General features: G+C 39.1%; 1 protein-coding gene across 7 annotated transcripts in view; it reads left to right on the top strand.

The window, feature by feature from the left end:
* Positions 1-22,212, top strand: part of TRIM37 (tripartite motif containing 37) — a 152,440-nt gene that overhangs the window by 81,483 nt on the left and 48,745 nt on the right. For all 7 annotated transcript variants that reach the window (XR_008682420.2, XR_008682427.2, XM_088828633.1 and 4 more), the window contains exons 14-18: positions 1,014-1,128; positions 1,971-2,189; positions 6,818-6,954; positions 12,524-12,609; positions 18,756-18,947. Coding sequence is in view for 5 of the 7 variants with exons in the window: in XM_088828633.1 (XP_088684759.1) it covers positions 1,014-1,128; positions 1,971-2,189; positions 6,818-6,954; positions 12,524-12,609; positions 18,756-18,947 (749 nt within the window). In the remaining 2 variants the exon portion in view is untranslated. The remainder of the gene's footprint in view (positions 1-1,013; positions 1,129-1,970; positions 2,190-6,817; positions 6,955-12,523; positions 12,610-18,755; positions 18,948-22,212) is intronic.

The following is a 22,212-nucleotide window of genomic DNA, read 5'->3' as shown; positions in this document are numbered from 1 at the left end:
TCCAGAGTGGGATTTGCAGGCTTCCAAACTAGTGTTGCTTCCTGTGGCTCTTCCTTTCTTCAGAAACATCTTTATGCATTACTGTAATGTTTTTCACTATAAATGGAGTCATGTTTATCTAACAAGGTAGGTGTGGGGTTTTAAATTTTTTTGCTTTAAAAAGTGTTAGTTTTTTTACAGTACAGATAACTCCGAAGAGGTCAAGAACCTGTCTTATATCTAATTTTGTGCTTTAATACATAGAGATAGTTGTTTTTTTCCCTAACCCTAACTTTTTTTGTTTTTTAACGAGTAGGAAATATGGGAATATGAGATGGAAGAGGGAATGAAAAAGGACATTGCCTAAAATAAACTTTGCTTGTTTTGCTAGGGTCTGACCTAGGCAAGAAGGGAGAATGAAGCATTAGCTATCTCCTTCCTGCATAGTACTATCCTCTTCCCAGATTATGATCAGCAGTGTATTTGAGGTAGATTCTTATAGTAAATGTATTTTAAGGAGGTTAATTTAGAAGCTTAACCATGATGTGTAATGTTACTTCTTTAGAAAACTACAGTTTGAATTTAGCAGCTGACTTAGATATAAATTTTCAGAACCATATGTCCTTATAATTAGTGGACTACATGTGTAAATGGCAAGTACCAGGAGCTCTGAGTTCTGAATTTTGGCCTCATTTGTGTACTCAGTGCTCAGTCACTCTGTACAACTCTTTACAACCTCATGGACTGTACCCCAGCAGGCTCCTCTGTCCATGGGGTTTCCCAGGCAAGAATACTGGAGTGGATTGCCGTCTCCTCCTCCAGGAGATCTTCCTGACCCAAGGATTGAACCCCCATTTCCTGCGTCTTCTGCATTAGCAGGAGAGTTTTTTTTTTACCACTGCACCACCTGGGAAGATCTTGGCCTCATAATCAAGTAAATTTAAAATTGTAGAATTTAATAGTTACAGTTTTAAGGCTTGGTTGGTAACATTTTACTGTTTGGATTAGTTTTCATGTGCAGCTGTTCTTTTAAGGTTTCAGGTTCGTTCACCAACTTTCTTTCAAAAATGCCGGGACCAGCATTGGTATATCACTCAATTGGAAGCTGCACAAACTAGCTATATACAACAGATAAATAACCTTAAAGAGGTAAGCAAAAAAACATATTTTAGGTTTTGTGTTTCATATTGTCTTTTAGGCCTGTTAAATTTGCAATTAGAATTTGTTTGTAACTTTGCAGATAAATCCACTTGTTCTTTATTCTCATTACCTTTGAGTCTCATTCTGGACTGTCCAGTTCAGTAGCCACGAGCACATGTGGTTGTCTAGCCTTAAAAATCCAGTTCCTTCATTGTACTAGCTAGCTTGTATTGGGAGTCGCAATACAGAACATTTCATGATTGCATAAGATTGCATTGCACAGTGCTGCTCTAGTTTGAGGCAGACTCTTGTGTTTCTCTCAGTGACTTGGGTATTTCTCTTCCCCGACAATTAAATGTTGTTCGCCTTGAATTCTCATTGTTGTTGAACTGAGTGCTGGGGAGGATCAGTTAATGAACTTTTATTTTACAATGCTAAACTAAATTATGTGAGGAATGTTTCTTTCTGCCAGTGGATGTTAGGATGGGGTGAGAAATTTGAAGTGCTGGGAGTGGCTTAATATAAGAAGGAGGAAAACATGACTATTTGAAAAAAATTTCCTGTCAAGTATACGATCTGAAACTGCCTATATGTACGATGCGGTTTGCTAATTGTGTGTGTAGCATGGGCTTGTAGATGAGAAGGAAGATGAGCATAAATTGGGCAGTTTTTCTTCGTATAGATTTTTCCATAAGCAGAAGTCAAGTAGGTATGAGATAGATGGTTCAAGAACTATTTTTATGAATATCTGCGTATGTGGGGCGGGTTTTTTTTTGTTTTGTTTTTGCTTGAAACAGTTTTACTAGTGACGGACTGTTTATGACGCATGTTTGTGTTGTTCTTTTTTTAAGAGACTTACTATTGAGTTGTCTCGAACTCAGAAATCAAGGGATTTGTCACCACCAGATAATCATCTTAGCCCCCAAAATGATGACACTCCTGAGACACGAGCTAAGAAGTCTGGATCATGTGCTGATGTGCTTCTCCAGGATGGTCCTACGACAGCTTCTGTACGAGAGGTCAAGGAGGATGAAGAAGATGAAGAGAAGATTCAGAATGAAGATTATCATGTAATAGACCTGCTTTAGATTCACTTCATATTTGAAAAGAGAAATAATATCACAGTTTTCAGCATATGATGTAGGGTGGTCAGTGTGCCAAAAATCTTGTCCATTTATGTTTTCGTTACTAATGTATGCCCTGTTGTGAATATTAATATGTCAGAAGTTGAATCAAAAGTGTTTCAAGTTTCTAAAAATTAATTTATTATAGGAAACTGTACAGTCTACACAAGAAACTGTGGTATATATTCTAGAAGCTGTGTAAGTTGTAGAATTTAAAAATGTGTCTTATTTCCATTCAACTGCATCTAGTTGAAGTACCTTATCATTGCATGTGTAGGTAGGATGATTTAGGATTTGGGAAGTAGCCAGGTTTTGTCGCAGCTAAACTACAGCTAGAATGAGATTTCAAGAAGTGGCTGTTACTGTTTAAGGTAAGAGAGAAATGGAGAGAGAAGCCCTTTTTGTTATATTTGTTTAAGATGGACACTGAGTACAGCAGTGCATGCCGGGGCCTTTTGAAGAGGGTCGCCATTATCTTCATTACCTCCACCATAGTTTGGCCCCAGGTAAATAACAGGGAGAGAACCCAGCTCCACCCGTCAACAGAAAATTGGATTAAAGATTTACTGAGCAAGGCCCCGCCCATCAGAACAAGACCCAGTTTCCCCCTCAGTCTCTCCCATCAGGAAGTTTCTGTAAGCCTCTTATCCTTCTCCATCAGAGGGCAGACAGACTAAAATCACAGCAAACTAACCAATTTGAACACATGGACCACAGCCTTGTCTAACTCAATGAAACTTTGAGCCATGCTGTGTAAGGCCACCCAAGATGGACAGGTCATGGTGGAGAGTTCTGACAAAATGTGGTCCACTGGAGAAGGGAATGGCAAACCACTTCAGTATTCTTGCCTTGAGAACCCCATAAACAGTATGAAAAGGCAAAAGATAGGACACTGAAAGATGCACTCCCCAGGTCGGTTGGTGCCCAATATGCTACTAGAGATCCATGGAGAAATAACTCCAGAAAGAATGAAGAGATGGAGCCAAAGCAAAAACAACACCCAGTTGTGGATGTGACTGGTGATGGAAGTAGGTCCGATGCTGTAAAGAACAGTGTTGCATGGGAACCTGGAATGTTAGTTCCATGAATCAAGGCAAATTGAAAGTGGTCAAACCAGAGATGGCAAGAGTGAACATTGACATTTTAGAAATCAGCAAACTAAAATGGAATGGAATGGGTGAATTTAACTCAGATGACCATTACATCTACTGCTGTGGGCAAGAATCCCTTAGAAGAAATGGAGTAGCCCTCATAGTCAACAAAAGAGTCCAAAATGCAGTACTTGGAAGCAGTCTTAAAAATGATAGAATGATCTCTGTTTGTTTCCAAGGCAAACCATTCAGTATCACAGTAATCCAAGTCTGTGCCCTGACCAGTAATGCTGAAATTGAATGTATCTGTGAAGACTTACAAGACCTTCAAAGTGAAGTGAAGTTGCTCAGTCGTGTCCGACTCTTTGAGACCCCGTGGACTGTAGCCCACCAGGCTCCTCCGTCCATGGGATTCTCCAGCCAAGAATACTGGAGTGTGTTGCCATTTCCTTTCTCTAGGGGATCTTCCTGACCCAGGGATCGAACCCTGCATTGCAGGCAGACACTTTAACCTCTGACAAGACCTTCTAAAAGGAACACCAAAAAAAGATGTCCTTTTCATTATAGGGGACAGGAATGCAAAAGTAGGAAGTCAAGAGATACCTGGAGTAACAGGCACATTTGACCTTGGATACAAAATGAAGTAGTGCAAAGGCTAATAGAGTTTTGCAAAAAGAATGCACTGGTCATAGCAAACACCCTCCTCCAACAACACAAGAGAAGACTCTACACATGGACATCACCAGATGGTCAACACCGAAATCAGATTGATTATATTCTTTGCAGCCAAAAGTGGAGAAGCTCTATACAGTCAGCAAAAACAAGACCAGGAGCTGATTGTGGCTCAGATCATGAACTCCTTATTACCATATTCAGACTGAAATTGAAGAAAGTAGGGAAAACCACTAGACCATTCAGATATGACCTAAATCAAATCCCCTAAGTGGAAGTGACAAATAGATTTCAAGGGATTAGATCTGATAGAGTGCCTGAAAAACTATGGACGGGGGTTCATGACATTGTACAGGAGACAGGGATCAAGACCATCCCCAAGAAAAAGAAAGTCAAAATGGTTGTCTGAGGAGGCCTTACAAATAGCTGTGAAAAGAAGAGAAGCGAAAGACAAAGGAGAAAAGGAAAGATATACCCAGTTGAATGCAGAGAAGGAAATGGCAACCCACTCCAGTATTCTTGCCTGGAGAATCCCATGGACGGAGGAGCCTGGTGGACTATAGTCCATGGGGTCGCAAAGAGTCGGACACAACTGAGTGACTTCACTTTCACTTTCAAAGAATAGCAAGGAGAGATAAAAAAGCCTTCTCAGTGATCAGTGCAAAGAAATAGAGGAAAACAATAGGATGGGAATAGAGATAAGGGAACATTTCATGCAAAGATGGGCAACTAATGGATAGAAATGGTAGGGACCTAACAGAAGCAGAGGATATTAAGAAGAGGTGGCAAGAATACACAGAACTATCCAAAAAAGATCTTCATGACTTAGATAATCATGATGGTGTGATCACTCACCTAGAGCCAGACATCCTGGATTGCGAAGTCAAGTGGGCCTTATGAAGCATCACTGCGAACAAAGCTAGTGTAGGTGATGGCATTCCAGTTGATCTATTTCACATCCTAAAAAATGATGTTGTGAAAGTGCTGCACTCAACATGCCAGCAAATTTGGAAAACTCAACAGTGGCCACAGGACTGGAAAAGGTCAGTTTTCATTCCAATGCCAAAGAATGCTCAAACTACCGCACAGTTGCACTCCTCTCACACGCTAGTCAAGTAATGCTCAAAATTCTCCAAGCCAGGCTTCAACAGTACATGAACTGTGAACTTCCAGATGTTCAAGCTGGATTTAGAAAAGGCAGAGGAACCAGACAGAGCTCAAATTGCCAATATCTGTTGAATCATCAAGAAAGCAAGAGAGTTCCAGAAAAACATCTACTTCTGCTTTATTGACTATGTTAAATCCTTTGACAACAAACTGGAAAATTCCTCAGGTGATGGGAATACCAGAGCACCTAACCTGCCTCTTGAGAAATCAGTATGTAGGTCAAGAAGCAATAGTTAGACATGGACATGGAACAACAGACTGGTTCCAAATCGGGAAAGGAGTATGTCAAGACTGTATATTGTCATCCTGCTTATTTAACTTATATGCACAGTATAAACAGTGACAGACTTTATTTTCTTGGGCTCCAAAATCACTGCAGATGGTGACTGCAGCCATGAAATTAAAAGACACTTGCTCCTTAGAAGAAAAGGTATGACCAGCCTAGATAGCTGATTAAAAAACAGAGACATTACTTTGCCAGCAAAGATCCATCTAATCAAAGCTATGGTTTTCCAGTAGTCATTTATGGATGTGAGAATTGGAGTATAAAGAAAGCTGAGAGGAGAATAATTGATGCTTTTGTACTGTGGTGTTGGAGAAGAATCTTGAGAGTCCATTGGAGTGCAAGGATATCCAGCCAGTCCATCCTAAAGGAAGTCAGTCCTGAATATTCATTGGAAGGACTGATGTTGAAGCTGAAACTCCAATAGTTTGGCCACCTGATGCGAAGAACTGACTCCTTGGAAAAGACCCTGATGCTGGGAAAGATTGAAAGTGGGAGAAGAAGGGGACGACAGAGGATGAGATGGCTGGATGGCATCACTGACTCTGTGGATATGAGTTTGAGTAAACTCCGGGAGTTGGTGATGGACAGGGAGGCCTGGCGTGCTGCGGTCCATGGGGTCGCAAAGAGTTGGACACAACTGAGCGACTGAACTGAACTGAGGACGGGAAGCTTCAGGTGTATGTTATAATTGATGGAGTCAGTGGAGAGAAAGATTGAAAAGGTACATGTATTGACATAACAGACTATTTTAGGAGGTATTAGATGTTGGAATGGAGAACTCAGGTGTAGCAGTTAACCTTTGATATAATAAGTTGAAGGATGGAGTTTGTAGGTAGGGCAGCTGAAAGTTGGAGGCATTTATGCTAACTAGCCATAGTCAGTTGGAAAAGGAAATGGCAACCCACTCCAGTGTTCTTGCCTGGAGAATCCCATGGACGGAGGAGCCTGGTGGGCTGCTGTCTGTGGGGTCACACAGAGCTGGACACGACTGAAGCGACTTAGCAGCAGCAGCCATAGCCAGTATGTTTTTCTGTATAGAAAGGTGACAGGGTTTTATAATCACATTGAGGATAATAGAGGTTATGTAGACCTTGAGGAGTGATGATTTTAAGTGTTATTCTGTGAGGAAGTTGGCGTGGACTGTATGAACCATTTCCAGTCATATTGAAAGCCCATCTGCAGTTGGCAGAAATAACTTATTGGTGGTCCCAGGTAATGTGCTTGTGTGATTTATCTCTACAGGGCTCAGCAGTGTAGGCCCAGCAACAGAGAATTCTGATGAGTACCTTATTTGGTGCTTAGTCCAGGCTGAGTGAAAACATGTGAGATAGAAATCTTGTTTCTTTGCCTTAATCTAGCATGAGCTTTCAGACGGAGATCTGGATCTGGATCTTGTTGGTGAAGATGAAGCAAATCACCTCGATGGCAGCAGTTCTTCTGCCAGTTCCACAGCAACAAGTAACACAGAAGAAAATGACATTGATGAAGAAACGATGTGAGTGTCTCACATTAACTCCAACTATAAATCATCTAAGTGATAATTATTAGAAGCATGGTAGTTAAGTTAGGCCTAAAACTGGTTGGCGGCTCAGACGGTAAAGCATCTGCCTACAATACATTAGACGTGGGTTCAATCCCTGGGTCGGGAAGATCCCCTGGAGAAGGAAATGGCAACCCACTCCAGTATTGCGTGGAAAATCCCATGGAGAGAGGAGCCCGGCAGTCTATGGGGTCGCAAAGAATTGGACATGACTGAGCGACTTCAGTTTCTTTCTTTCTTTCTTTCACTTTCTTTTTCTTTCTAAAACTGGGGATATTAAGCATTTTTTTCCCTTGATTTACTCTATCTTATATAAATGAAGGAAGAAAGAGTGAGTTCCCTCCCTCTCATCTCTGGGATCCAAGTAGAGTTTTAGTTGTAGCTTTAACTTTTAACTTTGCGGTTATTTCATATTTAAGAAATGTTTCAAAAATGGTAACAGATTAATTCCCCAAATGTTAATGTTTTGCTTTGTTATGTTTCTCTCTTTTCTCTCTCCACATAAAATTTTTTGCAAGACATTTGAGATAAAGTAAATACAGTTCTTATTGTATTAACTCCTCAGAATAGACCTTTTGCACTTAAAGTTCCCTCTTTAGAATACTTGGCAAGTTGTCTTAAAGGGTTAGTTAAAATGTGAAACCTTTAAGTTACCAAATCAAAAATCATTATTACTGATTTTTTTAAACATATAAAATAAAACTTATTCACTTGAACTAACATGAAAAGTTGTTTAAGATGGTGATTCTATGATGTGGAATCACCTTGATAAATAGCTTACATATATGGTTCTACCTGAATTAATTCCTTTAACTGTTAGATCTCTTGACTTTTTTCAGGGTAGTTTTGAGGGCATTGTATTTTCCATTAAGCTTGATTCACAGCCTTTCATTATATTGACTTTTTAAAAAGAAATACTTATTTATTTGGCTCTGCTGCTCTCTTAGTTATGGCACTCTGGATCTTAGATCTTTGTTGTAGCATGCAGGATCCTTTGTTGTGGCAGGATCTTTAGTTCAGGCATGCAAGCTCTTCTTTGCAGCATGTGGGATCTAGTTCCCTGGTCAGTAATTGAACCCAGGTCCCCACATTGGAAGTGCAGAGTACTAATCGCCAGACCACCAGGGAAGTCCCCTAGATTGACTTTTAATGTTTTTTCCACTAGAAAGTGTTTGATTATGTTCTCTTTATTTGCCTGAATGTACATTAATAGCTTGATTCAAAGTATATTGTATAATTCATAGAAATAGCGCAGTTAAGCCAATTTGCACATCTGTACTGTGCCCAGTCACTTTAGTTGTGTCTTTGTGACCCCATGGACTGTAGTCCACCAGGCTCCTCTGTCCATGGGATTCTCCAAGCAAGAATCCTGGAGTGGGTAGCCATGCCATCCTCCAGGGGATCTTCCTGGACCAGGGGTTGGACCTGCATCTCCTGCATTGCAGGCAGATTCTTTACTGCTGAGCCACTGGCAAGCCCAGTTGACCATCTCAGGAACATACATTGTTAGCTTTTACAAATTAAGGTCGGTTCCTTCCTTAATAGATGGGAACTAGGAACATGGTTGATTTGGGTAGTGATTATTGTGAATAACTTCAGTTATCCAGGGCACATTTATAAACAGGCCTTCTTCTCTCCCTCTACCTCAGTCTTTTTATGATAGCAGTATGTCTGTTCTTTTTGCTGTTTTTTTTTTTTCTTTTTTTGAGGTAATTGTAAATTCACTTGCAGTTGTGAGAAATAATATAAGATTCCATATGCCCTTTGCCCAGTGTTCCCCAGTAGTAAGTAACAAACATCACAGCCAGGATATTGATTTGACATAATGTATCTACAGAACACTTCCATCACCACAAGTGCCCCATATGTTGCCGTTCTGTAACATACCTACTCTCCCCACTTAACCTTCCTTTGCAACCACCCATGTTTTCCTCATTTCTATAATTTTGTCATTTAAAGGATGTTATGTAAATGGAATCATACAGTATGTAACACTTGCTGCGGCTGCTGCTGCTAAGTAGCTTCAGTCGTGTCCAACTCTGTGCGACCCCATAGACGGCAGCTGACCAGGCTCCACCGTCCCTGGGATTCTCCAGGCAAGAACACTGGAGTGGTTTGCCATTTCCTTCTCCAGTGTGTGAAAGTGAAAAGTGAAAGTGAAGTCGCTCAGTCGTGTCCGACTAGTAGCGACCCCATGGACTGCAGCCCACCAGGCTCCTCCGTCCATGCGATTTTCTAGGCAAGAGTACTGGAGTGGCTTGCCATTGCCTTCTCCGATGTAACACTTAGGGACTGGCATTTTCTCCACTCTGATTCTCTGGGGACTCATCCATGTTATTTTGTGCATAGGTAGTTTGTTCGCTGTAATGCTGGTAAGTGGTTTGTGTTGTGGATACACTACAATTTGTTCAGCTGTTCACTTGTTGAAGAACATCTGGATTGTTTTCAGTTCGGGGCTACTATAAATAAAACTACTAGAAACATTCATGTACAGAATTTTGTGTGAACATAAATCTCCATTTCTCCTGGGTAAATTTAACTGCTGGATGGTATGGCAATTGAAAGTTTAGTTTTTGAAGAAACTGCCAACTAGTTTTCTGGTTTTTGCGTTCCTATGAGCAGTATAAGTATGGTACACTTTCGCAGCATTTAGTGTTGGCACGAGTTTTTATTTTAGTCATTGTTATATCTCATTGTGGTATTAATTTACTTCCCCCTGTTAGCTAATGATGTTGAACATCTTTTCATGTGCCTAATTTCCCGTAGGCGTATCCTCATTGGTAAAATTTCTCTTCGTGTCTTTTACCTGTTTTCTAATTGGAACTTTTTTTTAATGATAAAATATACATAACCACAGGAGAAGGAAATAGCAATCCACTTCAGTACTTTGTCTGAAAAATCCCAGACTGGCCTGGCAGACTATCCATGGGGTCGCATAGAGTTGGACAAGACTGAGTGACTGAGTCTGCGTTCTTGCATGCATGTACAGTAATTTCTAAGGGCAGTTCATTGGCATTAAATATTCATGCTGTTGCACAACCATCACCACCATCTATCCCCAGAGCTTTTTTTTTCATCTTCCCAGACTAAACTCTGTATCCATAAAACAATAATGCCCTCTTTCCTCCTAGCAACTACTGTTGAGTTTTGAGAATTCTTTGTATGTTAGATCCTGGAGAAGGAAATGGCAGCCCACTCCAGTACTCTTGCCTGGAAAATCCATGGACGGAGGAGCCTGGTAGGCTATAGTCCATGGGATTGGAGTGAGTAACTTCACTTTCACTTGTATATTAGGTACTAGTCCTTTGCTGAATTTGGAACATGCTTTGAAGATAACTTTCATTCTGTAGCTTATCTTTTCATATTAACAGGGTCTTTTGCCAATCAGAAATTTTAACATTTCAACAGTGTTTTGTAGTTTTCAGAGTATATGTTTTATACATTTTTGAAATCATTCATCAGTATCTTACTCTCTTTTCATGCTATTGTAAATGTAATTGAATTTTCTTTCTAAGTTTCTTTTGTGGGTTGTTCTTTGATCTTATTCTTTTTCATGCTATCGTAAATGCAATTGAATTTTCTTTTAAAATTTCTTTTGTGGGTTGTTCTTTGTAAGTACATGAAAATGCAGATTTTTGTATCCTGCAACCCTGTTAACTTGTTTATGAATTTGAATCGTTTTTTAATGGATTCTTGAGATTTTTCTATATGTAATCTTATACCTGTAAATAGATATAGTTTTACTTATTCTTTTCCAATTTGGGTGCCTTCTATCTCTTTTTCTTTCCTAAGTTTACTGGATAGAACATCATATAGAATTGGTGGGAGTGAACGTTCTTTCTTATCTTGTTCCTGATCTTACAGGGAAAGTTCAATCTTTTACCACTTAATATGATGTTAGCTGTGAGTTTTCCATAGATGCCCTTCTGGTTTATTGAGTGTTTTTATTGTGAAAGGGTATTGGTTTTTTCGAAGTCTCTTTCTGCATCTCTTCAGATGATCATGTAGTTTTTGTTTTTTATTCTATTAATATGGTGTATTACATTAGTTCATTTTCAGATTCTAAACCAACTTTGTGTTCCTGGATAATTTCTACTCTGCCATGGTGTGTAACCCCTTATGTTTTGCTGGATTCCTATTTTTCTTTTTTTCTGGATTCCATTTGAGAGTTTTTTTTTTTAATGTTCTTAATAGTGTTATACCTTTTTCTGTGGCTCTGTTTTTATAGCCTGCTTCTTCTCACAGGCAAAATTTCTGAGCCAGAGTTCTGAAGCTAGAGTGAGGACAAAGGTGTGCTTATTTCTCCCACTTTAGAAGCTGAGCCAGTGGGCATGGGTGAGTTGGGGGCTATAGCCTCAGATCTTTTCAGTTGGTCTTCTGAGGCCCGGAACTTCTGCTTTATGAGTGACTTGCGGGTGATCTGGGCCCCAGTTTTTTCACATGCTGCATCAAAGGTAGAGCCTTGGGTCTGGATGGAAGAAGGGAATCCCTGCCTCTTGGCCACATGTACCTGACTTTAGCCTAGCCACAGGTATCTGGGAGCAGGAAGAGAAATGCTGGGGTCTTGTTCCTCTTGGGAATATAGTCCTTCTCCTGGGAGCTGTAGGAAATGGGAGCCTTATGTGCTTGGGCGCGTCAGTCAGAAGTGGAATTGCTGTATCACTGCTCTTGGTTCAGGTACCACAGACTCATTGTTGTTAACAAATTTCATTACTGTTTTCATTTGCTTTATGCTCTTAGAATCATTTCCAGAGTCTATAAACTATTGCCTTAAAAAAAATGTTCACAGTGTCACTGGAGAACAGATCTGTAGAGCTCCTCATTCTGTCAACCTGGGAATTGATTTTCAGACTCCTTTGGGCTTCCTGATGGCTCAGCTGGTAAAGAATCCACCAGCAATGCAGGAGACCCTGGTTCGATTCCTGGGTTGGGAAGATCCCCTGGAGAAGGGAAAGGCTACCCACTCCAGTATTTTGACCTGGAGAATTTCTTGGACCGTATAGTCCATTGGTTGCAGAGTTGGACACTATTGAGTGACTTTCACTTTAAATACCCAAAACTCGCGCTGATTTGTGCTATTCCATTTAGTACTTTGTCATTTAAAATAAGATAATTGTTTTGATAAACATCATCCTCTTTTCTGAAATGATATCTTAAGAAACTAGTTTTTAGTCATATATAGTAATTTGAACATCGTTCTTAATCTTAAAATGTACAGTTTTAAGCCTAATTTACTACCATTAAATTACAAATTCTTTGAAGCTATAATCTCTTCTGCTTACGTGATTCTCAAATTTTCTATTTCTCCAACCTATTTTAGTACTTTAAAAAGGTAGATTGAACATTAATAATAATGCCCATACATGTGATAATGACAAAAGTCTTTCCCCTCAGTTTTCTGTTTAGAAATATACTGTTACTTCATAGGAGAAAGCTGTACACTATTGTTGTAAAATTCATTGAGATATGACAGATAATGTTAATTTTACTTACTATGTGGAAAATGAATTCTATATATTCTTAGGTCTGGAGAGAATGATGTGGAATACAACAACATGGAGTTGGAAGAGGGAGAACTCATGGAAGATGCAGCTGCAGCAGGACCTCCAGGTACTGGAGCCAAACCCCACAAGCCATCCTGTCTTCTCTTTCCTCATCTTTGAATGTATCATATTTTGATATGTGGCAGCCATTGCCCTACATTGTTCCAGGTGTTGAAGGACTGTATTTTATGTATGGATTTTAGAATGTTACTAATAGTATTTAGAATTGTAAGAGCTAAAATTTGATGCATTCTTACATAGCAGGCACTGTGCAAAAGCACTTAATATGTACCTTATCTCATTTACCTGTAAAATTCTTGGAGGTAGATTTTAATATTCTTTTTGTAGCTGTAGAAACTGATGTGTAAAAGAATTAAGCAACTGGCTATCGTTTTACAGTTAAGTAAAGGAAAGGAAGTTTTCTGTGTATTTGAATCCAAGGCTCATGATCTTATCTACTATTACAAACTTACATTTTATGATACGTAAGTCTTGTTTGTATATCTACCTCAACTATAGATTAATTTGAATAGAATCACTGAATCTTTGAGTTACAGAAGACATTTTGACAACTCAGTTTATATGGGAAAAGCTCGAAGATTTAGTTGGTATAGCTAGACTAGAACCTCATGTTGTTGTCTTGAACCTAGCTTTTTACCAAAGTACACGGCTCCTCCTGGGATAACCAGTTTTAAATAGTAAGTGTTTCTTTTGTTTTCTTGGACCTATTCAATTAAGCATGGGGATTTTGGCTAGAACAATTATCAACTAGTTTTTTGCTGCTTCTGTTTTACCTGCGTCGCCCTTGGTATGAATATTGGCATATTCTGTAGCATGCTTGAATATCTAAAGACCTCTTTAATACTGCTCCTTAGCATTTCAACTTCCACTTCTGCACTGGTACCACTGTCTTTCACTTTATTTCTAGGTGATCTCAGTCACACCTGTATGTCAGTTTTGTCTGTATGCTGATTACTCCCTGCTCCACCGCTAGCCTTTATTTTTCTCGTGACTTCCAGACCGATGTAGCAGTTTGGTTTTGATGTCTCAGTCTTAGAACTCCTAGATAGAAATCATTCCCTTTTCATTTGCAGGCTTACCCATCAGTGATGGCCGCCACCTTGATGATTAGTAGCGCTGTATATTCTTCACCTTTTCCTCTCCTCCGACTCTTCCTTTAATATGTCACCAAAATCCGTTGATTCTTCCTCCTAGATAGTGAGTGAATACATGTGTTACTTCTCATTCCATTGCTGTTTCTGGTGTAGGCCTGTGTCTTTCAACCTGAATGAAAGGCTGTTTGGGTTCTTTGTATCCATTATTGCTTCCATCCATTCTGTTTCCCATGGCATGAGTTCCGAATGAGGTGACTTTTTATTCCCTTAAAAATAATATCTGATTGTATCCCTTCTCTCCTTAAAAACCCTTTGTTTCATTCCATTTACTTATAGGATGAAATGCAAACTCATTAATATGGTATGCAGTGGCCTTCATGTGCTGGCTCCTGCTCATTTTTCCCCAGCTTTAAAAGGTCTGATTGACAAACAGTGTCTGTGTTTCGGGTGTACAGCATGATGGTTTCAGGTAGATCCACACTGAAGCGATCAGCACGGCCACGCCAGGTAGCATTCCTTGCCTCACACAGTTGCCTTTGTTTTTCTTTCCTCTTCTCTACCCCATTCCCCTCTCCCCTCTGATAACAGCCTGTTTGTTTTCTGTGTATGACTGTTTCTTGTTTCGTTATGTTTGTTCATTTGTTTTGTTTCTTAGATTTTACATATAAGTGAAGTCATATTTCTTTATCTTTCTCTGTCTTACTTATTCCATTTAGCATAATACCCTCCAGGTCCATCACGATACAAGATCAGATAACGGAAAGTCTTATTTGCCTGGCTAAGGAGCTTGGCCTTTTATTCTGTGGAACCACAAAAGGTCTTTAAGAGTGAATGTGATCAGATTTGTCTATATAGTGAAAAATGAGTTAAAGATGGATGAGATGAGATTGGATACTACTGTGAAAATTCTCTGGGAGTCCAGTGGTTAGAACTCCATGCTTTCACTGATGAGAGGATGGGTTTGACCCCTGGTTTGGAAACTAAGATCCCACAAGCTGCACGGTGTAGCCAAAAAAATAAAAGGAAACTACCTCAATATTCCAGGAGGGAAAGTTTGAGGGCCCAAAATGAGGCAAGAAGAGTAGAGGCAGAGAAGAAGAAACCTTTTGAGAGATGTTAAATAATAAGACTCTGTATGACTTTAGGAGTGTCTTACCGGATGGGGTGGAGTCGGTGGTGCTGTGGGGGTGATTCCTTAAGGTCTCTAGTTTGGGCCTCATTCCATAAGCTAGTGAGTCTTGGAGCAGAGGATAATATATTCAGTGTAATCCATGCTAATATTGGTGGGCCAGTGGGACTCCCATGTTATGATCTCCAGACCCATGCAACTGGCTGCTTGGAAGACCACAGGTGTGCAGTCTTTGTAGTAATATGCATTGTTCTTTTTAAAAATAAGCATCATCAGGGCGTCCCTGGTGGCTCAGTGGTAAAGAATCGCCTGCCAATGCAGGAGATGTGGGTTCAGTCCCTGGTCTTTGGTGAATTACTAAGCCCATGCTCCACAACTATGGAACCTGTGTTGTAGAGCCCAGGAACTGCAACTACTGAGCCCATGTGCCACAACTACTGAAGCCTGTGTGCCCTAGAGCCCATGCTGTACAGGAGAAGCCACCACAATTAGAAGCCCATGCACTGCAAAATAGAGAGTAACTCCTCGCCACAGCTGGAAAAATGCCCTCACAGCAGCGAAGACCCAGTACAGCCCCCAAAATAAAAAATTATTTTAAAAAGATTTTTAAAAATAGGAGTCATAGTTTTTATTCATTGAAATTAATGAACTAATTAAAATATTATTTATAAGATTCACCCATAATATGTAAAAAATTTCTACAAATCAATAAGAAAAAGATGACAGCCTCTTTAGTTTAAAAAAAAGACAAAATACAAGAATAGACACTTCACAAAGGAGTCTGTCTAGATGACCAGTACACATTTTTAAAGATACTCACTGCTTTTGTCAGAGAAATGCAAGTTGTGGTGCTATTGAGTTTGTTTATCCTACATGAAGTTTCTTAAGTTGAGTTTTTCGGATGTTTACATGAATAGTTTTCATTATATGTAGGGAATTTTTACCCATTTTTCTTTCTCCTCTTTTCTAACTCCCATTACGTGTATATTGGTACACTTGGTGGAGTTTCACAGGTCTCTGAGACTCTGTTCATTTTTCTTCATTCTTTTTCAGGAAATGCCAGATAAAATCCACATTATGATACCACTGAATGCCCACTGTAATGGCTAATACTTTTTAAACTGGCAGTACTAAATGTTGAAAACATGTGGAGAGATGGAAACTCTCATAGCTGGCTGGTAGAATGAAAATGATAACTGTGCTTTAGAAACTGTTGGGCAGTATAGGCTAAAGCTAAATATACACATCCTGTGACTTTTCCACTTCAACAGAACGGGAGCTGGTATTTGCCAGTTGAGTTTTACAAGATAATTTAGAGCAGTATTGTTCTTTTTTAGGTGGTTTTGTTTTCTTGTGTTTTTAATTTTTAAAAAGTAAATGTAATTTTTAACAAAGTAAAGAATGTGAAAAGCTAGAGAAGACTGGAAAGGTAATTTGAGTCTAGACTGTAGGACCTCAAATTTTTGCTAATACATACAAGCACTGTAGTAAAATCAAGAGCTCAGATAGATTAGTGTGACATTTTAGCAGGCTTAATCTGGCTTGTCTTAGAAAGAGAGCATCCATTTGCTTTTTTATGAGTTTTTTTTTCCCCATGTGAAGTTCAGAAGTGGTTTTCTGCTTATAAGTTCAGTAACTTTATTTCTAGTAGCAAAAAGCAACCCAAATTCTTTCCTAATAGAAATAAAGTGGTTATATATATTCATATTTTGTAGCACTGCACAGAAATAATGAAAATGAATAAGCTGCTATATATAGCAATATAGATGAATCTCATGAATATAATATTGAGCAAAGAAGCAGAATATAAGAATATAGCTGTATCATTGCATTTAAAAAAGGTTCAGAAACAGGCAAACTAATTTTACTCTGGATGGAAGTTACCTTTGGGGGGGAGGGTAAGTGAACAATTTTAGGAGGCATGGAGGAATCTTGGGGTGCTATTAATGTGTGATCATTCACTAGGCTTTATGGACTTCCGTGGTGGCTCGGCAGTAAAGAATCCTCCTGTGGTGCTGGAAATGCGGGTTCAATCCCTGGGTTAGGAAAATCCCCTGGACAGAGGAGCCTGGTGGACTACAGCTGATAGGGTTGCAAACAGTCAGACACAACTGAACCAACTGAGCATGCACTCATGCAACTAGGCTGTATGAGACAGACATCCACACACTCCCCCAGGTTAATGGCAGTGTTAACTCTTAGAGAGGGAAACTGAAATAGATTCTAAAATCTCTGATGCCTTTGGATGAAATGTGATATTGTGTGGAAGGATGGGAACCTGGGAGGGATGGAGCCAAAGGACATGAACCACAACAGAATGGAGTTTTGCTCATTGGTGAGAGTAGTGAGTGACCTGGAAGAGTGGTTAGAAACAGAAGACTATTAACATGCATTTCTGTACGTGGAGGTCCATTTAACATGAGATAAACAACTGTTGTTTCTGAAGAAACAGATAGTTGGGCAATTGATACCATAATCTGGATGAACCTATTTACTGTATAATCAGAACCACCTGAGTAGCTTTTTGAAAAAGTCCTGTAACCCACTCCAGTATCCTCATTCAGGACATCTAGAGTAGGGCCAGGAACCTATCATTTTAAAAACTCCTCCAACTGACTTATATGCAGCCTGATTTGGGAACTTCCTAGTAAAGGAAAAGAGCTAAGGAACAGTTTCAAGGGGGAGAGGGAATAGTTTTCTGTCTTTTAGAATAGGAGTTACAAAAAAACAAAAAATAGGAGTTGCAGTGGTGTGTACAGAGGCTAAAAGAGAAATTGGCAATGGTATCATCCTTAGAGAGGACAAACAAGTAGAAGGTAAGGACATGAGGATGTGAATATGGATGAAAAACATGTAAGTAAATAACTGGCCTGAAGCTTCTGAATAATAAACTTTTCTTCTGAGTACCCCCCATCCATCTCCATCTCTTTAGAAACACCCTCATGAATAGTCAGGACCTGATTACTTCATGTTATTTTTATATTATCTACTTTAAGATTTTGCATGTAGCATTTTTTAATGTTGTGGGTTTTTTTTAGAATATATTTAAATAACTTTATTTAAGGAGGTCAGTTTTAACCAACATATCCATACCTAATACTTGCTAGGCATTGTACTAGGCACTGGAGAAAAGTCAGATGGTTTCCTAGGGTTAAGGAGCTTTTTAGTTCAATATAAGTAATACAGAATGACCATATTCTCAGATGTCATATTATGTATCAGTCATTAACAGGTTAAGTCTAAAATATTCAAATTGTACTTCAGTATTTAATCAAACTAGAAAAAATGTCTTGCCAGACAGTCATGACCTGAGTATTTTACTGTTCCTAGACCTGCAGAAGATTCCATTTTGGTGTCTAGATCCTTGGGATCTGTTTTACCAGGAGGCTTGAGTTTCATCCAAGACCACTGGGTTATAAGATACATTCTCCTTTTCCTTAACCCTCATCCCCCAATTATATATATTGTACATGCTCTCACCTTTTTATTTCTGGGGCTTAGGATGGGGCTTCCCAGGTGGCGATAGTGGTAAAGAATCCACCTGCCAATGCAGGAGATGCAAGAGACATGGGTTTGATCCCTGGGTCAGGAGGATTCCCCTGAAGGAGAAAATAGCAACCTACTCCAGTATCCAGTATTCTTGCCTGAAAAATTTCAGGGACAGAGGCTCCTGGAAGGCTATAGTCCATGGAGTTGTGAAGAGTCTGACATGACTGAGCATGCACGCAGGATGGGGTTGTGGGTAACTCCTGAATTTTGAATAGTAATGAGGCCAGGGGTCATTCACTGTTCTTTGTACACTTCTCTGGCGATATGGTTTCTGTGTGCTTCTCATCATGAACACCAGCTCCTGAGAGATAGGGCCATAGACAAGTATTCAAACAACATTAACCAGTTTACTTTTTTCAGTATACTTGAATTTGTCCAATTACATATAGCTTTCATTTTCTACATCTCTTTCTTTCGCAGGTGGTAACCATGGCTATGTGGGTGCCAGTAGCAGAATGTCAAGAAGAGCACACTTGTGCTCTGCTGCTACCAGTAGTTTATTAGACATCGATCCTTTAATTTTAATACATCTCTTGGATCTTAAGGACCGGAGCAGTATGGAAAACTTGTGGGGCTTACAGCCTCGGCCCCCTGCTTCACTTCAGCCCACAGGTAAAATATGAACAGTAATTTTCCTTTTTTCTGTGTTTCTCCAAAAGAATTCTTAAATTTGAATTTGGATATCTTAAGTGTTGGAGCATGGTATGTTTCTGTCACAAATTGATTTTTCATTGTATTTTATAAAAATATATCAATTAAATCAGTTTTTTGTTATTGTTCAAAGGTATTTTGTATAAAAATAATGTAAAAGTACCTGTAAGAAGGTTTTTATATGATTTGCCTTTTAGATTGTGACTACTGGGGCAGTTTGATCCATGTGAATTACAGTTGTCCTCTTTGTGAATGGACTTAAAGTTTCGCAGGCCTCGTGACTTCTAAGTGGGACTGTGTGTTAATTAAAAACAGAAAAAGGTTTACTCATGCTTTGATGTTCAGTAGCCTAAAAATGTCTACCAGTTAGCAGCAGTATTTTTAAGAAATTATTTGTGTTACTGTAATATGATGTATACACTTACACAAATTTAGATGTATAGTCAAATGTGGACTTTTTAAACTTTAGACATAGGCTTTTCTCTTTTTTAAACTTACACCTGTTAACTTTATTTTAAAAATTTGGTTGTGTTGGATCTTTGTTGCTATGCGCCCGTTTGTTCTCTAGTTGTGGGCGTCAGGGACTGCTTTCTAGTTGCAGAGAGTGGGGCTGCTCTCTGGTTGTGGTGCACAGGTTGTAGGCACACAGGCTTTAGTAGTTGCAGCAAGCAGGCTCAGTAGTTACACAGCAAGTGGAATCCTCCCAGACCAGGAGTTAAACCCGTGTCATCTGCATTGGCAGGCGGATTCCTAGCCACTGTGCCACCAGGGAAGTGCTAGGCATTTACTTTTAAATGGCATACTTTAGAAACCATTTTTGTTGGAAAGCTTTCTAAAATAAACTGAACATTTTTCCTACCTTCCTTAAAAAAAAAGTAGTACTTTACAAATCAAATCAGTGATTTAGAACAGTGATTTTGGTGCTTCTTTACAGCAGCAGAACTCACTTTCAAGTAGAGTTTAAGGCAGAGCCTCAGTGTAGAAAACAGAGAAATAGAGCTGCTGTAGTGGAGGATAGATCAGAACTTGGATTATTTAGTTCTCTTTGTTCCTAAAGTATACTTCCTGAAAGCCTGGGTCCTCAGTTTGAAAGACTGTCTCCAATCAGGTTAAGAAACAGTTTCTTTTTTCTGTCATTCAAGTACATTTTGTATTATGCTTGTACAAATAGCACTTATCACACTGTATATAATTTTTTTCTGAGGCATTTTTATTGTAGAAAGTTAAAATATAGAAAATTATAAAGAGAAAATTAAAATTACACATAGTTCTTGTGATCAACAAACAAATACCCTTAAGAAAAACTTATTAGCAGAGATTTTGCTTAAATTATAACCATTGTTGTTTGCAAAGACTTAGTGAAACAAACAAGTTCTGGTTCTCCAGGTGGATGTATACATTGTTTTAACCTTTTTGAAGCAGAATTTTGTAGTAGATGTAAAATACCTCTATCCTTTAATCGTGTAATTTCATTTTTAGGAGTGTATTCCAAAGAGAAAACAACCAGAGTTCTTTGAAAATATCCAACAATACAATTATGGTTGAAAAGTGACAGTTGTCCAAGGAATAGCATATTTTATAGAAAAGTAAAATCCTGTTTTTGAAAAATTCGGTGTCAGAGAAAAGAATGCAGACTACGTAAATAGAATAAGATCTCTCTTTTCTGAAAGTTTTCTATTAAAATTGATAATATAAATGAAATGAATTGAGTTTTAGATCAAAATGATTAAAAAGTCAGTGACAAGGAGGATGGGGTATGAAATAGAGAGGAAGAACAAGGCTTGGATTTAGGCATATTGAGTTTGACATACCTGCGGGATATCACAGTAGAGCTGCTCAGTAGATAGCTAAAAATTAAGAACTGAAATACAGGCAGTTATTTGCCGAGAGGTGATGCTGAGTAATTAAAACAAAGGGAGTAAGATTGCAGACGAATGAGTTTCAAGACATCCTTTAAAAGGGCTCGGAACATAATTATGGTGAACATCTGTTGTTATTGCATGTGTGGAAGATGAGCCAGATGAAGAGCCTTTGGAGAGGAGAGAGAAGAGAGTCATGGAAGCCAAGTGAAAAGTAACCTTTCTGTGAGAGGATATTTAAGTCTAACATTGCAGAAAGATCCAGGTTTCTTTTTATTAAAATGCTTGCTTGAATTTTAGTGTTCATTTTGTATTTGTGTATTCTTTCCTTCTCAGTCTGTATACTTTCATTTCCTTTTCTTATCTTATTGCATTAGCAAGAACTTCCTGTAGAGATTAGAAAGGAGTGGTGAAAAGATGTCCCTGATCTTGATGGGAAAGCTTTTAAGTTTCTCACCAGAAAGTATAATATTAGCTGTAAATTTCCCATAGATATTCTTTTATCAAGTTGAGAAAGTTCGCCTCTATTCTGAGGTTTTATTGTGAATGGTTGCTGGATTTTGTGAAATGCTTTTTTTTTGCATCTGTTATGATGTAAATAGATTACATTAAATGATTTTTGAATACTGAACAAGCCTTACATCCCCGGGATAAATCCCATTTGGTTGTCATGTATGTTTTTTTTTTTTTTTTAAATATACTGTTTAATTCAGTCTGCTAATAGTTTGTTGAGGATTTTTGGTCTCTGTGTTCGTCAGAGATACTGGTCTGTAGTTTTCTTGTAATGTCTGTCTGACTTTGATATTAGAGTAATGCTGGCCTTATAGATTCAATAAGGAAGTATTCCCTCTGCTTCTTGTGGAGACTGTAGAGAATTTAATAATTTCTTCTTTAAATGTTTGGTAGAATTCACCAGTGGATCGATTTGGGCCAGATGCTTTCTGTTTTGGAAAGGTATCGTTACTGCTGCTGCTAAGTCACTTCAGTCGTGTCCGACTCTGTGCGACCCCATAGACGGAAGCCCACCAGGCTCCCCATCCCTGGATTCTCCAGGCAAGAAAACCGGAGTGGGCTGCCATTTCCTTCTCCAGTGTGTGAAAGTGAAAAGTGAAAGTGAAGTCGCTCAGTCGTGTCCGACCCTTAGCGACCCCACGGACTGCAGCCTACCAGGCTCCTCTGCCCATGGGATTTTCCAGGCAAGAGTACTGGAGTGGCTTGCCATTGCCTTCTCCGATTCATATAGTCTAGGAGAAGGCAATGGCAACCCACCCCAGTACTCTTGCCTGGAAGATCCCATGGGCAGAGGAGCCTGGTAGGCTGCAGTCCATGGGGTCGCAAAGAGTCGGACACGACTGAGCGACTTCACT

Source organism: Moschus berezovskii, chromosome 20 (genome assembly GCF_049115385.1).
Source record: "Moschus berezovskii isolate FMDL1 chromosome 20, NW_MosBer_1.0, whole genome shotgun sequence".
NCBI lineage: Eukaryota > Metazoa > Chordata > Mammalia > Artiodactyla > Moschidae > Moschus > Moschus berezovskii.
Note: the sequence above shows the minus strand (reverse complement) of the source record. Positions and strands in the feature narration are given on the sequence as shown.